A 17,031-nucleotide genomic window follows, 5' to 3' on the forward strand; every position below is an offset into this window, starting at 1 on the left:
CGAACGTGTACATTCCACCGACCTCGTTTAATCAAAGTTCGGAAGCATTTTCGGCGCTGGTGTTACATCCCGAACACAATCCGCGACCTTCTTTCGATCGAATCTGCTCCCGCGCACGCGATCCGATGTCGTTTGGGAAATTCAATCCCGCTCCCAAGTTCCGGCAAGAGGCATGCCTAATGCCTAGATGTCCTCCCCCTAACCTGGGTTTCGGACGTCTTTGGATTAAAGTGATCTATTGAGAAAAACATCGAATCGCGTTCTCCTACACCGGCGGGAACATGTTTCGATTTCAACCTGCGTATCGCGTGATTTTATCTCTCGGAACGAAAAATCGCGGAGAGAAATTACGTAAGTCGAGAGAGAGAGAGGGAGAGAGACTACGTGGTACGGTAAACTTCGAAACTGGACCCGAGACGACAGAAAGGCCAGCCTGAAAGGCACGCCTAACTCCGCTTTGCGGTTCCATCCACCTGGCCCGCGACCCGTTTCATCACTTTGCGGTCAACTTCTGACCCATATTTCCCCGTGCGAGAGTTAATACTCTCGCCAACGGCAAGGTTCTTGCACAAAGGCTACTTTGACATCTACGCGCGGTCGAACGGTCTATTCGTTTAACTCGTCTGGCTGGTACCTGCTGTAGCGTCGCAAATTCTAAACGAAATCGCTCGGAAAATTGTTCGAAACCGAACGGGGACCACTCTCTTTCTCTATCCCCCTGAATTCCCGCGTTATAAATTCCAAACGTGTCCGCCACGAAATCTCGTACGTACTCTCGAAGCTGTTGTTTCGGTGATATTTTCCCCTCCCGGCGGGGTTGACAGATTATCGATGTTGAAAGCTTCCCGCCGACGTGGTCCACCGTTATAAGAAAATATCCGTTAAGACAAACAACGTAGAAATAACTTTGGCTCGATCGAACGTACGCGAGCACGCAGCCACATATCCCGATGGATGTTTTCTGAGAACACAGCGAGTCACCCCGCTCCACCGGAGTGCTCTTTTACCGAACGGAAAGGCTTTTTTTCTCCCTCTCCTCCCGCCCCGCCGAGAAGGATTGCCAGGGAAACGCGAAAGCGGTTTCGGGATCCATGGCAGCGAGGTATCGGTGGAGGACCGCGAACGAAATGTTTGCCGAGTCAACGGAACGTGTTTTCGCGCGCCGCGAACATTCTCTCTGTCTCTCGTTGCTCCTGCCTCTCCTTCCTCTTGCCGAAAGACATTAAAGCACGCCTCGAGCTGGTTAATGTTTAAACGACACCGAGCCTTCCCGCGACGCTGTTCGTCGTTCTCCGGATCCACGGACCTGAGGACTTTCGCGTCGTTCCACGTGGAAAAATCAACTGGCTGCGAGGGAGTTCGCGCAAACAACGATCCCCCGAGCCGAAGGAAAAACACGGTGAGAAAAGGAGGAGAGGAAAATTTGGCAAACAGAAGGAAGAAGCTATCAACGCCGTTTAAAATGCCATTTGAATACGACTTTCGGCCCTTTCGTTTGGACAAAATCGAACGAACGAACGTGATAAAGAGAGAGAGAGAGAGAGAGAGAGAGAGAGAGAGAGAGAGAGAGAGAGACAGGGAACAAGTTGGAAAGAAGCAAGAGCAAGAAAGAGAGAAAGAGCGGAAGAAGGGGAAAAAGATTTGCCTCGGCTAATTGCATGAGATATGCGATTGTTTCATGCATATTCAGCGGGTTCTCGAGGTGGAAATAGCTGATCGCTATTCCTTTCACAGCCGTGGATGTCCTCTGCTCCTGCCTCCTTCTAAATGTTCCCTTTCCTTCCGCTTTGTTCTTCTTTCTAGAAGAAACGTCTCTCTCTCTCTCGCTTTCCCGAATAAGCAATCCCGATCCTAAGCCGCGAACTGCGCCCCCGATATTAATTAAGCATCGAATCGCGTGCATCTGCCTACGTTTGTTACCCTTTGCTCTCGTTGTTGAATAAACGTACAAACCTTATTATGTCTAAGGAAGATAACTCAAATCCCTCGACAAATTAGAATTTCGACAGGTGATTTGCTCGTAGAACCAGTCAACACCGGCGTTGATCAACGATAAAGATCAAGGAGCGTACGTGGGTTTTTCTTGGCAAAGAAATGTCGGATCGACCCAATTAAGATAACTTCATTCCGAATACCATTCCGAATGAACTTCCGTTTGCGGATCGCAATATCCCAAGTTTCGTTAACGCGGGGACGAATTCTCGGCAAAACAGAGTTTTGGCGAAACAAACGGAAACCCGGTTCACCCCACGGAGAGCTTCCTCGTTCTCTCCTCGACGATTATCGAATTCCCGGAAACGTTGCCTCGTCCGTGGCTGTCCATCCCGTGGATTTTCCCAACACGACCGGTGTTCGTACTCTCGAAATATCGGCAGGATGATTGATAACGAGAAAACTGGGTTGTGGATTTATTTTTTCTTTTTTTTTTTTACCCCCCTTTGTTTCCCCGTTCGCTTGGTCCCTTTGTTCGCGCTTTCAGAGACCGATTGCCCATTCGCCTTGCCCAGCCCACACACACCACCCACCCCCTCCCACTCCCCCTCCTCCCGCCACAATATATTTATACGCGCGACTACGGCGTTTCCTGGATTTTCGTTTACCTTTACAGGCGTGTTTCTCCATTGCCACATTGAATTTCGCGTCACGTACCACGGAACGAAACTTAATAATCGTCGCCCGTTCTCGCCCCGAGCGGTGATATACCGTATTGCGCCGCGTGTTTATTCGTTCTTTCTTTTGTAATTACTCCCTTCTTTTGGGACTTCTCTTCGAATAAAGAATGAGAAAAAGTCAAGGCAAGAGGAGAAAGCGAAGATAAGCACGGGGACGAGAAAACGCTCGCGTACGTATGTACGAGCTTGAGGAAAATGATCGATATCGTTGCTGGTGATTGCGAAAGAAGTAGAAGATCTCGAACGTAGATCTCGGAGATTTGGAAAGTGCAAGAACAGTGTAAGCCGCGTCGAGTCGATCCGCATTCTTCGCTGTTCGATATCTCTTCCCTCGACAATTGTATTAGACTTGCGAGAAGCACGTGCACGCGTTGGTAAAACGACGCGCGGCTTTCGGGGGGACTTTTAGTTTAGTTCGATCGAGAGAATGCACGCAGATCGATCTCCGATTAGATCTGTTCGATTTGATCAAAGACGATCAAAGACGATCCCCAACTGGATCGTATCGAACGGGATAAGTTTGTTCGCGGGTGAGCATAGTTTCGCGCGAAAGATTTAAGGAGCGACTCAACAAGTCTTACGAGGCTCGACGATCGATGCGCTGAAACTCCAAACGGCGGAAAGTTCCAAATTGGCGCATTTATTATCGCTCGCGAACTGCACATCTCGCATCGAACGCTAAGATAAATATATGACGAACACGTTGCCTCGATCGTGCGTGATACAACACGTGCGATAATTTGCAACTAATTCGTTTCGTCGAAAGTTTCGTTCTCGTTTGAAAGACCAAAAAGAACCAAAAAAAAAAAAAAAGAAGAAGGAACATCATATTAGAAATGTTTTCAAACTCACCGCCGAGCAGGATGTGCACGAGAAGCGGGAGAAATCTGTATTGGCGCACTTTCGTCATGATTCTTGATTTCTCTACATGAACTGCTTCTCTCACCGCAGGGTTCCTCGAACTCTTGTCCAAACTGTCCTTTTTAAAACGATAAACAAAAAAGTAAACACAAACTCGACAATTTCTTTCGAAAAGTTCTTTCGATCGCGATCCCGGTAAACGCAAGCGATCGTGCAAATCGTGTTTTTTTTTTTCTTTCTTTTCTTTTTCCTAGGATGTGAGACAAATAAAAAAAAAAAAGAAGAGGAAAGAGAACGGAATACGAACGAGGAGCACGATAAATCGACGAATGGAAAATGTTCGAACGGAGAAAACCGTTCGACAGAGAGAAGTCGGCGAGAAGTTGCGCGGACCAAGTCTCGGCTTCGACTGGCGCGCACCAGCGTATCTGACCCCTCTGATAACCGGCCAGCCCCCTCTGGTTCAAACCTAACCCCTCTTCCCTTCTCTCTCCCTCTTTCGTTCCGTTTGATTCCCACTCTCGTCGATTCTTTTCGATGCGTATCGTTATCCCCTTCTGTTTTCTCTCAATTTGCGAATCGCGATCGCGCGCCACCGTGAATTTATCGCGTTGAATAATCGAAGGGCCCTCGTTTTTTGCGAACGATGAAAAATTGCGTCTTTGCAAACGCGCTAAAAGAAATTCTATCTATTCCGAATATGTGACTTATTTCATGCTTTTTTCCTCTCTGTGATATATTCCCTGAATGTATCATCGAGCAACTTAGGTTGTGCATTTCGAATTCTTTCGTTGACACCTTCACTTCGATTTTCATATTCGATGGAAATCGAATCGAAAAATATGGCTACGTTCCTTCCCTCGCATTTATTACTAACAGTAAAATCAAACGAAGAACAGAGGATAGGAATTGGTACGATACAACCATACTAGAAACTATTCGGATCTTTGATTTAGATAAATTTACGATTAATTAAGAAAACTGCGTCGTGATTGACTCTTTCGTTTCTTTCGAATGGAAGAGAGGAAATTGCTTTCTACCGTAGCAGATATAGAAACAGATATTTCAACTATTTACCTGTTTGTGCATATATGCTTGACATCTGTCTCATTATAAATTTGTCGCACTCGAAATTACTAAAATCATCACTGAAACACGTACATACGCGAACAACTAAGTGAAAATTAACTGAAACGCAAAGATACACGACGCAGCGATATACGCATGCACATCACGACTAAACGGACGACTACAGAATAATCGATTTCTATTGATGATCGATTCTTGCCAGCGAATACTTGTTGCGATGTATACGGTTTACCGGATCAAAATCGAATTTCCCCGCGTGCAAGGCCGTCGTTCAAAAAAAAGGAGGGAGGGATAAGATTTCCGTTAGAGAAAAAGATCGAGCTTCACAGCGTCGAAAGTGAGATCTAACAATAAGTTGAAAATCAGCCAAAGATATTTAACGTGACGAGTTTTCGTGTGTACGAAAAAAAATTTCAGACATCAGCGCCTCTGGTGAGTTGCGCAACAGCCGTAAGTTGAGCAGCATTGTAACTTTTGGCGCCAATTGACTATAAGGCGCTATATATTCCATTTCTGAAACAATTACTCCGCGAAATTAGTACGTATATGAATAACAATATTAATATTAACTATTTACCCGTATGTGACAGTCATGAAAATAGTTTTACACGTGCATCTGCAAACATAACCTTGGTATACTTCTAGTGCCGCCAAGGAGAGCAACAAAACGACCAGCTCAAACTCCTGCAAAAACCCGGGAGCCGAAACAGATAAAGAAGAAACAAGGTAAATTGTTATCTCGTCGATTTTAATTAACATCTTTACGGCTGTATTTTAAACGTTGGAAGATTTATCTGTGCAGAGAAATTGTATGAAAAGTAAAGTAAAACAGCGAGGCACATGGATGCATTCAAAGCAATGTGTTTCACGATCGATAATTATTGCTCCGTTTGTAGTCTGTAGTTAAAAGTATGCTAGTATCCTCTAAAAAGTATCGTGGAACCGTCGTAATAATTTTTATAGTTATAGTGCCGCGAATATTACGTGACCGGCATAACGTGGTTCGGCACAAAAATAATTGTACTTGGCTAAACCTACGTATCGTAAAATAGCTAGACATTTGCATGCATTTCACAGAATTGGTTGTGAAACCTGATTTACGGCAATCGGCGATTGGCGGCTTATTATTAGTATTTGGACAAGGCGATGTTGGGCAGCTTGGTTTAGGAGAAGAAATTGTTGAAAAAACACGTCCAGCAGTTGTTCCTGGATATCAAGATATCATAGCTATAGCAGCTGGTGGTATGCACAATGTGTGCCTGAGACAAACAGGAAGTGTATTAACATTTGGATGCAATGACGAAGGAGCACTGGGACGCGATACATCTAAAGATGGTTCTGAAACTGAACCAGGTTCTGTTGATTTACCTGGCAAAGCCATTCAGGTGACAGCTGGGGATTCTCACAGTGCTGCTTTATTAGAAGATGGACGAGTATTTGCATGGGGTTCTTTTAGGGTATAATTCTCTTCCACTTTAAATATCAATTCACATCAATTTTATGAGATAATTGACAAGAAATTATAATATTCCTTTAAGGATTCTCATGGTACTATGGGTCTGACTTTAAAAGGAAATGAACGGTTTCCAATAGAAATATTGCCTAATGTAAAGATAGTTAAAATAGCATCTGGTGCTGATCATTTAGTGTTGCTTGATAAAAATGGTCATATCTACACATGTGGATGTGGAGAACAAGGTCAACTAGGACGAGTAGCTGCTAGAGCAGCCAGTAGAAATACCCGTCATGGTATGAGCCCATTATTAACTCCTGGTTTAGTTGAATTTAAAGTTACCAAAAAATTAGAATTTGATGACATTTGGGCTGGAACATATTGTACATTTGCTAAAGAATATCAGAAAGGAGATATATATGTATTTGGATTAAATAATTATTATCAAATTGGTAAGTTTTCGACAAACTATTAATAAATGGCAATACTTAATAAGTAAATTTAATCCTTAATTATTAAAATTCAGACAATGATTAAATATCATATAACGATTATAGGTTTAAAAGATCCTGTTACTCATTTTCACCCACAAATTTCAAAAACCTTTAGTGGAAAGATATGGAGACACATTAGTAGTGGGCAACATCACACAATTGCTTTAGATGATTCTGGTCAAGTATATGTTATGGGCCGTAAAGAATATGGTCGTCTTGGACTTGGATCTAATTGTTTTGACGCAAAAGAATTAACACTAGTTCCTAGTTTAAGTTCCTTTAAGTGTGTTGACATTGCGGCAGGCAGTGCACAATCTTTTGCTGTTACTGAATTAGGTAGCCTTTTTTTTTTTTTTTTATCATTATCGTGTATTCTTGTTTGCTAATATTATCTTGTAAAATATGTGACATCATCGTATCTATTTATAGGAGATTTATATTCATGGGGTATGGGTTCAAGTGGCCAGCTAGGTACAGGAGAAGAAGAAGATGTTGAAATACCTACATTAGTCAAAGGAAAGCAGTTGGAGGGAAAAACTATAATACGAGTTGCAGGTGGAGGTCAGCATACACTAGTATTAGGAACAATTCATCCTATGAAAGAAAAAACTGCTGGTTAACGATAAATTAAATTAAATTGAAAACTGAAGTGTTTTATACGCGTATGTGATAACAATTTGGACAACGAAAGAAGAAAGAATTTTCATTCTCCTTAAACGAAAATTGCAATGAAGGAGAAAATACGAAAATTACTTTTCACGGTATAATATACCGTAATACAACATCTATTATTGCAAATAATTGGATATGAATATAATACTTAAATTTGTACATAATTTTTCATGCTACCAAAAATATCATTTTGTTCATGATTGATATATCGACTGATTTTTTGATTGCATTATTTTTTTTTTACTTGATTATGTATTACAATGAAATAAACATTTTTCTACTTCTGAATTATGGTATTATTAAAAACTCCTCTTTTAAAAACAAAACTACAATGGATTTAAATTGAATTTTTTGAAATATCATTATTTTAAACTTTTAAATATTAGATATTTTAAAATATCAAATAATTTACCAATCATACATTAATCACATTGTACAATATAGAATAAAATTATTATTACAATTTATTTTACAGAAATTACAGAAAATAAGTTAATGTTTCAATGAAAACAATTAAATTATGTTCTTTAAAAAAATTAGAAATGTTTCTCTTAACAAATCAATATTTTATTTTATTCAACTTAGTTTTGGTTGTTCTACAATTTTGCCTTCTTGCAAAGAAATTTGTTGAAGCTTTTTACCAATACGCTCTTGTACATCTAAATATTTAGCGATGCATCGATCAAGACATACTGATTCACCTTTACTTAATTCCGAGGTGGAATATTTTGGTGGAATACATTTCCTGTGACATGCTGATGTCATACGATGAAACATGTCAGTCATCATTTCTATTTCTATATCTTGTACTAACTTCAATTGTTCCTCACTAAACTGGGGTAATCCAGCCATTTTTTAATCAACTACTTTTTTTATTTTATATTTTAAATGCATAAACAAATAACTCAGTTAAAAGTATTGAAATTCTATGTTTGTTGTCGTTGTTGTTGTTGCTTCTGTTGTTTTAGAATTTCATATCTTCTTTCATTTACAGTTTTTCTCGAATATGTAAAAGCATATACCCCTATAACTGTAGCTATAGACCTGCAAAAGATGTATTGTTCAAACCAGCTGGAATATATGATAATAATAATAATAATGTTAGACACTTGAAATAAAAATTATTATTTTACGAATTTTTAAATAAAAAGTTAACCAAGTTATAATATAATAGGACAAAACAAATATTTTACATCACATACCTACCATCCAATCAAAATTTTCGTGAGATTTTGCAAAGCCATTCTCTTTTAATCATTACGAGATCTTATATTTAAAAATTAATTACTTATATACCCGTACATATAATTATTTGTACGACTATGTAATCCTACGTACGTAGTTCATCATTAGACGACCATGTGGCTACGATCATATAACTTTTAACATAGACGAAATATAACATAGATCTAATTTCTTGTGAAGAAAAGTTTACCGAAATGTGTAATGTACATGATAATTAACTAGAGCAGTAAATTCTTACACTACTTCTGATGTAAAAAGTGAATTTTATATTAAATAATTCATCTAATATACATGTAGTTAGAAGATTTATTGAATTGTTAGCCAAACCATCATTCATATCAGAAATTATAAATCTATATTTAACGAAATAATACTAAAATATAGTACTTGCATCTGATATAAGATTTATACAAATACAATTCGTGAGATACGAAGATCCATGTAATGTCACATCTATTTTGGCTTTTTAGTCAATGACTATACCACAACACAGGAATTGCAGGTGAAATTACATTGTTATAAAGGTAACTGTTCCATTAAAAAAATTGGTAATTGTAACTTATTTCGTAATATCTTTCATTGTTGTCGTTCATTAAATACATCCATAAAATGTTAATACATAAACATATAAATTAAATGTAAGTGTGAAATGTTAAAACAAAACAACTTCTCTCATAACATCGATGTTACGTGGAAAACTTTTGTCCGAGAATCTTGCGATGTCCCAACAGTATCTACGCAAAAGAAAGATTACTGCCTAGATTTTGAAAAAAATGAAGCAAGAAAGGCATACGAAGAAATTATAAATGAAAAGAGCGATGTGGCGTTTCAGCCTGAACACAGACATTACAAAGCAAAAAGATTCAACAATCAAAGTGTTTCGTCAAATGAAAGGACCAAAAACAATCAGACTCCCACGGAAAAAGTGACAATTAATGCTATATTAAAAGCAGTGGAACAAAAAGACTTGAAATATTTATCAGAGTATGTGACTTGGGAGAATGTTAATTTAACCGATGATTTTGGTTGGACTCCTCTCATGTCAGCTGCATATTGTGGTCACTTAGATGTTATAGAATTTTTACTAAATCTTGGTGCCAATAGAAAAGCTAGAGAAAGATCTGGTCTTACTGCAGCACAATTAGCATTGAAAAAAAATTATTTGAACATAGTTGCATTGCTGAAGAAAAGATCAGAACCTACATCTAACAAAACAGCGGAAACACTTACAAATATTTCAGAGACAAATGTGGATGTTTCATTACAGATGAGACAAGAGCTTTTAAATAACGATGATAGGAAAGAATGTTCCAAAGAAGAGACAGGATTTTATTGTAAAATTTGCAAAATTAATTTTTACCAAACAATTTGGAAAGAACATGAGACATCTACACTTCATATTTTTAATAGTAAACCAAAATTAACAAATATAATGTATGGAATATCAAAACAAAATAAAGGTTATCAAATGCTTTTAAACTATGGATGGGATGAACAAGTTGGTCTTGGTCCTACAGGAAAAGGAATGAAATACCCCATTAAAACCTGTCTAAAATCTGATAGAAAAGGAATAGGAATGTCTAATGAGAAAGAATACAGAGTGACTCATTTTAAACCTGGAGATACCACAGCAGTTGGTGATCATAAACAAAAGTGTTTAAAAAAAAAAGATAGGGAAAAATTACTTAATAGGGAAGTTAAAAAAGAAAAAGCATTGCGCATTGCTTTGTCTTAAAATGATATACAAGAAGTTCATAAACTATTAATATTTAATAATGCATCTAACTAAGACTGAATACAAAATAATTTGTGTGTAATTTTTTATATATCTTAAATGTGTATGTGAATTTTTTATCTTTGTTTATAATTCGATTTTAATAATAATATTTACTATATCTCTACAAAAACTGTTCCATGTAGAATGATATTTGATTAATTAATTATAATTTTTGTTATAGATGAAATTCAATGAACAAAAGACTCTAGAACATTTACAACAAGTAGAAGAAAAAGCTAATGAAATTCTCACTGATCGACAAGAAGTAATTGCCTTGGATAAAAGAAGAAATAATGATAGAGTTGGAATGAGGGCATTGCAGAAGGAGAATTGTGAAAAAATTTGGATAACTACTGGGCCATTATTGGTGAAGATGCCATCCAAAATTGCAGAAGAACTACTTGTTAAAGGTATTTTTATTAATCATCCTTTTGTTATAATGTTTAAAGTAAGTAATAATTAATTATATCTTCAATCATGTTACAGATCAAAGAGAATGTGACATTGAAATTAACAAGCTAAGAAGTAATTTAAAAGTTAAAGTGAATGAATTGAGAGATCTAGAACTTAATCCACCTGTTCCAGGTTTAATGTTGCAACCCATGTCTTACCAAGAAATGTCAGCAATAAAACAAATTTTAGGTCAAAATTCTTAACTATATTCAAAATATAATAAGAATATTATAAAAAGTAATAAAATAATAATGACAACAATAAAAATTATGCATTAAATTATGCGTTATTTAAATAATTTTAGTAATTGACTCACTCTTACTAAGTTACTTATTTTTTGTTTTCATATTTAGTCTTTATGTTATCAATGTACCACGAATATAAAAACATATATTCTGATTCATTATCAGGTTTCATTTTGTCAACAGTAATGGTCCTTTTTTGTGGACTATATGTAAATTTATATAAACATTTGTCATAATCTTCATGGACAATTGTTTTCACTTTTTTTAAAAATCCACTACAAAAACTTTTACATCTATCTTCTTCCACCTGTGGTAAACAAAAAATAGGTATTTAAGATGTATTTATATGGTCAAAGTATTAAAATTGTTTTAATTTACTTTTATGCGGAATGTACTCGTCATCACTTCTTTTATCTCTCTAACAAAACCTTTTGTATCTTTACAACCACATACAATTTTTTCTATCCCTGCTGGATAGCACTGCGTCCACCATAACAATTTTTTAAAAATGTTTCGTGGTCCATTATTGGAAATAAGATGTTGACGAATGGTTTTTAGTTCTACTAATTCACATTTTTTACCTACTATTGTATCTTTTATAATTTGTTTAGAACAAATTCCATCTAACTCAGCTGCATATAGTAAAGTATCTTGACCAAATTTTGATTTAAATACGCAGCAAAATTCTTCATTTTGATTTAGGCATTCAGAAGTATTAGGCTCGTTGTCTGGTGTATCTTCATATTAAATATAAGAACATTTTTATATTGCTTCTGCTATTGCTGAAGATAAAATATACAAGAATTTATTTGTTTATGATTTTATTGTACCTGCTAGCATATATTGCTCAAATTTATAGCCCCAGTCTGTACACAGTCGTTCGTAATTAGTTTTAAATAATTCTCTTCGCTTTTTTTCTTCTGTGTCAAAAGAACATAAATATATTGTACCTTTGAATTTTGAAGCACATATGATCCAACCATTATATCGTTCATATGGAGTAATTAATAAGGATTTTAAAGTTCCTCGAAATGTAACAAATTGAGGTTGTATCCTAAAAATCATTTTGTTAAAATAATTAAGATTAAGATTTTTTATAATATTAACAAATCTGAAGCTAACCATTGTGTTATATCTTCTGAATCTTGTACTTTAAGACTATCAAAATTATCAAGTATCCATGTCAATATATAATTTAGTTTATCATCTTTATTTATCCTATGTATTGTATTTTCATTTAAATTAAGATTAAAATTAACATTTCTACTATTCAATGGTTTTTTGTAGTATTTTAATTGTTTTATACCACTACAATATTCCCTTTCACAATTAATACTATAGTCACCTATTATTTCCAAATCAGATATATGATCTACAGGTCCTCTAATATTATTTACATTTAATATCATTATGAGTTATTTAAATTTCTCTTTCACTAAAATTTACTGTTGTTCCTACTGGAATATAATCTTATATGATATATATAGAATACTTAGATAATAATAATAAGAATACTTATATATATATATAGTATAGTACTTGCACATACTATGAAAGAAAGAAATGGAAGTAAAATGGAAGAAGCTTTCAAAACGTAAATTCAATCTGTAGTAGATTTGGCTTTTATAATGCTTTTGTTATTTGACGAGCTGTTATTGATGTTTTATCAGTGATGTGCATATAACAAACAATAAATGTGTAGTGTAATACACGTGTATTTAATAGTATAACCTTATTTTTAAATCGTATAGAAATCGTACAGAAATTTGTATTACATACGTAATACAGGATGACATCTCGAGAAATATTAACTATTCAATTAGGCCATTATTCTAATTTTATCGGAACTCATTGGTGGAATATACAGGTATAGCGAAAATATACTAGGAATAGAATGTGACACTGTTTAATTCTTGTTTAAATATTTTTAGGAAACTAATTTTTCCTACGATTCTGATAATCCATCTGAAATAAATCATGATGTTCTGTACAGAGAAGGTGAAAATTTAAAGGTAGAAATGTATAATAATATATTTCTGAAACAAAAATATAAAAGTACACAATTTGTTACCAAGACAAATTGAATATTTTCTTTTTCTAGAGACAAGTTACTTATACTCCTAGATTGCTGTTGGTTGATTTGAGAGAAGCAGTTGGATATTTGAAGGAACAAGGAACTCTGTATGATACTCCTCAGTCAAAAGAAGCCCAACAGTCTTTGTGGGATGATACAAAAGTGGAGGTCTTGAAAGAAGAAACAGTTAATAAATCGCCTTTTATTAAAAGCTTAGATGAATCTTTTGAATCTCAGAATCCAACATCATCGTCGCTTAGTTTGGAAAATAATATTAATTCATGGGTAGATTGTTTGTTACCTAGATTTCACCCTAGGACATTGAATGTCATCAAACATCATAAACATGATGGCGCAATGTATCCATTTGGTATTTTTACTTACGGAAGGAATTTATGGAATACAGAACAATTTTCGGATGACTTTTCTGAAAGAATAAGAGCTTATGTCGAAGAATGTGACTTAATGCAAGGTTTTCAGGCATGTGGTCGTTTATATTTATATACATAGTTTTTGTATTAATCTGCAATATTGATAATATTTTGAAATATAGATAATTCTAGATTCTGTGGATTGTTTCGCTGGAATTGGAGCATCATGTATGCAACATTTAAAAGATGAATACGGAAAAAGTATTATATCATTTCCATGTATAGACAGTAAGAGGACTGAACATTCTGCATCTAATATGATTAAAATACTCAATACAGCTTTGTGCTGGCAACATGTAGAAGAATATACATCATTATTTAGTCCACTTTGTTGTGGGGAAACAGCTTGGCCACAAATTGGAGATTCGCGTGTATTTAATCATTTGACATACAATTCTGAATTAAAGTATCACAGTAGTGCACTTTTAGCTACCGCTTTGGATACACTGACTATTAGATACAGGCGAAAAGAATATTCAAATGTAGTTTTATCTGATTTATGTGCCGATCTCAATAAACTGGGTCGAAAAGCAACTGCAACGAGCTTGACTTTACCGTTCCCTATAACCGCTAAAGCAGATTTGATCGACATGCTTGACGATTTCGAAGGGCCATTGTGGACAAGTTTGACACCAAATTGTGCTATATCAATGGACAAAAATATGCAAAGTATAGTATTACGAGGAATTTCCGAAGAAAGATTAAAACGGCCTATTTCTCATGCAATGAAACAAATGTCAAAACCAGCATATAGATGCTCTACTGTACATGAAATGATGATGCTTTATTTAGCATGTACTTGTCATGCATCTGCAACTTATTTGTCAAATATTTCGTCACCGCTCTACATAAAATCTCCATATCCAAAGATATTCAATAACAACATTACTGAAACCGGAGACGTTATTGGTTGGCCAGTAGGAACAGGTAAGAACATTATTATAAATATACAGCTTGTATCATGTTTTTATCAATTTTTATTTTTAGATGTTCAATCTGTTCCTGTTATGGCCGGTTTACACAGTGGAAACAATCTTAGTGCAATGTATGAATCTTTACATAGTCAATTGAGCAGAATAAGAAGCATAAAGAAGTTCCATGCATTTACAGATTCTGGTTTGGAAGAGGACGAATTCAATGAATGCCTCAATTATTTACTCGATTGCAAAGAAAATTACGAAGATCATTACATTTAACTATTAATTTTATCGACAATTAATTTCATATTCCTTTATCATAATACAATTTTTCATTTATAAAAGATTTGTCACTTTAACTCCCTATTATTTCCATTACATAATGTTGATTATTCAACCAAACATCTCGTGAACAAAAAGTTAGTAGCATTTGCTAAGGTAAACGTATGGATAACTCGTTCTTCTTCCCCTGTAAATTACTGTCTGAAACGTTCCTAAAAGAGGGAGCGGCAAGGCACACCCTGATTATTAGATTTCGTATTGAACATTGGAAGTGTTGGCGAAAACTCAGTTGTAAGCTTTGAGTAGTGAATGAAACACCGCTATAATAAGTAAACTAACAGTTATCCTTGTGTCGAATATTTATCATTATTGAATAAAATGGGGAACAAAATAGCTACATTTACCGAAGAACAACTAGAAGATTATCAAGATTGCACGTTTTTTACTCGAAAGGAAATTTTAAGGTACTCCACGAACGTTTTATATGCACAGTTATCGATCTTTGTTTTACATGTCTTCATCTTTTTAGAATATTTAAACGATTTCGGGACATGGGAGATCCTGGGACAGTTCCACGATCCATGACGCCTCAACAGGCATCGACTCTTCGTATACCACTATCTTGTTTAACACGCATACCAGAATTAAAGGTTCTTCTTTTGCTCTCGTTCAATGTTCAAAGCCTCCTCTCATACGTGAGTGCGAAATTTTTGTAACGATGTGCATTGAATAATGTTTCAGGAAAATCCGTTCAGACAACGAATTTCAGAGGTGTTCGCAAAATGCCAGAGTTCGGGATTGTCAACGCCCGTTGCTTCAGACGAAGGAATTTGCTTCGAAGAATTTCTCGAAATGATGTCCGTTTTCTCAGAACAAGCACCCAGAGATTTGAAAGTGTTTTACGCTTTTAAAATTTACGGTAAAATTACGAACCACCATGTGAATCAAACAATCGAACGGTTCGTGAGAAATATTCGAGGTCATGCCGGATGTATCTATAACTACGCTATTGAATCAGAAGTATATATGTCGTTTAGACACGACATTCGCGTTGCACGAGAGAATCATTTGCACAAGAGTACTATCGATTTTCTAGCGTACATAAACTAAATGCAAATTTACGCTGTACGATTGTACGAATTGTAATAACGCCTTGTAATTTTTTTCTACATAGATTTTGACGAAGATGGAGTACTGGGATTGAATGATTTAGAACGCACCTGTCGACAGCTGGTTCAAGATGATCTGAATGCCGACGAAGTGGCCACTGTGTGTCGAAAAGTTTTGGAGGAAAGCGACATCGACGGCGACGGTGTTTTATCGTATCTAGAGTTCGAGCATGTTGTAACGAGGGCCTCAGATTTCATGGCAACTTTTCACATAAGAATTTAAATCTCATCGTTACTGAAAGTCAATAAAACTTTTACTGCCAGTTAACATAAAAAAGCTCTTTGTCTTGGTAAATCTCAGATATCGAAACATTTAGCGCTTATATTTCTGATATTTTATGCGTTGCAAATACTACGAACTGTAAGTTTTGCAAACTCACGAAAGATAATTATTAGTCCCACGAATCTGTACGCGCTTAGTGAAGCGCTACCATATAGTCTCTTGCGAGTCACGGATACACTTTCTTATACAGCCCCGTAAGTTGCTCCTGTTGAGCAATAACGAGCAATGCTAGCTAAATAACCAGGCCATTCATTTTCACTTCAGGCAGGAATCTCCTGTAACTCTGCGAGTCGAGTCTCTAATAACGTATCTTCTACAATGATATATAAATCAATTTCACGTATGTAAAAAACAGAAGCAACGAAAAGAAAAAGAAGAAAAAGTGCACGCAGTGTAATCTGATTTGCTTTGAACGTTTCGCTACGAGCGAAATTTCAAAAAAACATTGTCGAAACTTTGCCGCCGTTTGATAGCGTTATCGGGACAGCGATAAGCGTAATGTTTCTATTTTGAGCAAATCGCCGGGAATTGCGGGAAAGTACCGCAAGCACGAGGCAGGTGGGATGATGCTAGTCGGGACGTTTCGCTGAAGGACCTAGAGAAGAGAGAAAGAAGAAAAGCTGCGATCTTCGCGTGTCGCCATGAAGAAAATCATTGGAGAAAATGAAATAACGTTGCGCGCGATCGTCGCGTGAAAATGATCACGCAGCACGGTATCGTCGTTGATATTTCAGGGGTCTAGCTATTTGTATCTGTAGCGTGGCGCGGTATCGTGGCCCGTGGTCGTCTTAAAAAGCGGTTGAAGTCGGAGATACCGCCCTGTGTGTTACGAAGCTCTCGACCAGTTATAGTTGGCCGCGCGGTAACTAACCAAGTCTTGGGACCAAGGCCATCCGGTCACTTCTCATCCTTCT

The 17,031-nt window shown here is 36.2% G+C and overlaps 7 protein-coding genes across 12 annotated transcripts in view; 4 read left to right on the top strand and 3 right to left on the bottom strand.

The window, feature by feature from the left end:
* Nucleotides 1–4,751, bottom strand: part of LOC122526980 (hemicentin-1-like) — a 181,655-nt gene extending 176,904 nt beyond the window's left edge. For both annotated transcript variants that reach the window (XM_043650718.1, XM_043650717.1), the window contains exons 1-2: nt 4,611–4,751; nt 3,525–3,651 (exon numbers count right to left, since the gene is read on the bottom strand). In XM_043650718.1, the coding sequence (XP_043506653.1) occupies nt 3,525–3,651; nt 4,611–4,622 (139 nt within the window). In that variant the 5' untranslated portion in view covers nt 4,623–4,751. The remainder of the gene's footprint in view (nt 1–3,524; nt 3,652–4,610) is intronic.
* Nucleotides 4,752–4,951: 200 nt separating this feature from the next.
* Nucleotides 4,952–7,529, top strand: LOC122526982 (regulator of chromosome condensation). The gene is made up of 6 exons (XM_043650720.1): nt 4,952–5,160; nt 5,268–5,348; nt 5,700–6,079; nt 6,161–6,527; nt 6,633–6,905; nt 6,999–7,529. Coding segments are annotated over exons 1-6 (1,293 nt in total). The 5' UTR covers nt 4,952–5,159; the 3' UTR covers nt 7,190–7,529.
* Nucleotides 7,530–7,786: 257 nt separating this feature from the next.
* Nucleotides 7,787–8,629, bottom strand: LOC122526987 (mitochondrial import inner membrane translocase subunit Tim10). Of its 2 annotated transcripts, none has more exons than XM_043650727.1 (2): nt 8,448–8,629; nt 7,787–8,285 (listed from the first exon to the last, which is right to left on the bottom strand). In XM_043650727.1, exon 2 carries the CDS (start codon nt 8,091–8,093, stop codon nt 7,818–7,820), a length of 276 nt encoding a protein of 91 aa, XP_043506662.1. In that variant the 5' UTR covers nt 8,094–8,285; nt 8,448–8,629; the 3' UTR covers nt 7,787–7,817. The 2 variants fall into 2 exon arrangements, with proteins under 2 accessions (XP_043506662.1, XP_043506663.1); XM_043650728.1 differs by having other exon boundaries at nt 8,444–8,625.
* A 393-nt stretch (nt 8,630–9,022) lies between these two features.
* Nucleotides 9,023–10,968, top strand: LOC122526985 (G patch domain and ankyrin repeat-containing protein 1 homolog). Of its 2 annotated transcripts, XM_043650723.1 has the most exons (3): nt 9,027–10,086; nt 10,466–10,673; nt 10,750–10,968. In XM_043650723.1, the coding sequence occupies exons 1-3, from the start codon at nt 9,136–9,138 to the stop codon at nt 10,917–10,919; spliced, it is 1,329 nt and encodes a 442-aa protein (XP_043506658.1). In that variant the 5' UTR covers nt 9,027–9,135; the 3' UTR covers nt 10,920–10,968. The 2 variants fall into 2 exon arrangements, 1 of the variants encoding a protein (XP_043506658.1); XR_006306258.1 differs by lacking the exon at nt 10,750–10,968 and having other exon boundaries at nt 9,023–10,324; nt 10,445–10,498.
* LOC122526983 (decapping and exoribonuclease protein-like) lies at nt 10,662–12,454 on the bottom strand. Of its 2 annotated transcripts, none has more exons than XM_043650722.1 (4): nt 12,084–12,454; nt 11,792–12,015; nt 11,547–11,698; nt 10,662–11,268 (listed from the first exon to the last, which is right to left on the bottom strand). In XM_043650722.1, exons 1-4 carry the CDS (start codon nt 12,368–12,370, stop codon nt 11,047–11,049), a joined length of 885 nt encoding a protein of 294 aa, XP_043506657.1. In that variant the 5' UTR covers nt 12,371–12,454; the 3' UTR covers nt 10,662–11,046. The 2 variants fall into 2 exon arrangements, with proteins under 2 accessions (XP_043506657.1, XP_043506656.1); XM_043650721.1 differs by having other exon boundaries at nt 11,340–11,698; nt 12,084–12,453.
* Nucleotides 12,455–12,494: 40 nt separating this feature from the next.
* LOC122526981 (protein misato) lies at nt 12,495–14,662 on the top strand. The gene is made up of 5 exons (XM_043650719.1): nt 12,495–12,828; nt 12,893–12,973; nt 13,063–13,515; nt 13,589–14,393; nt 14,454–14,662. The coding sequence occupies exons 1-5, from the start codon at nt 12,751–12,753 to the stop codon at nt 14,660–14,662; spliced, it is 1,626 nt and encodes a 541-aa protein (XP_043506654.1). The 5' UTR covers nt 12,495–12,750.
* A 325-nt stretch (nt 14,663–14,987) lies between these two features.
* On the top strand, nt 14,988–16,104 carry LOC122526986 (calcium and integrin-binding family member 3-like). Of its 2 annotated transcripts, none has more exons than XM_043650724.1 (4): nt 14,988–15,129; nt 15,195–15,315; nt 15,407–15,743; nt 15,840–16,104. In XM_043650724.1, the coding sequence occupies exons 1-4, from the start codon at nt 15,044–15,046 to the stop codon at nt 16,055–16,057; spliced, it is 762 nt and encodes a 253-aa protein (XP_043506659.1). In that variant the 5' UTR covers nt 14,988–15,043; the 3' UTR covers nt 16,058–16,104. The 2 variants fall into 2 exon arrangements, with proteins under 2 accessions (XP_043506659.1, XP_043506660.1); XM_043650725.1 differs by having other exon boundaries at nt 15,407–15,584.
* The last annotated feature ends 927 nt before the right edge of the window (nt 16,105–17,031 follow it).

This window comes from Frieseomelitta varia, unplaced genomic scaffold (assembly GCF_011392965.1).
Source record: "Frieseomelitta varia isolate USP_RPSP 00005682 unplaced genomic scaffold, Fvar_1.2 scaffold_206, whole genome shotgun sequence".
Lineage (NCBI taxonomy): Eukaryota > Metazoa > Arthropoda > Insecta > Hymenoptera > Apidae > Frieseomelitta > Frieseomelitta varia.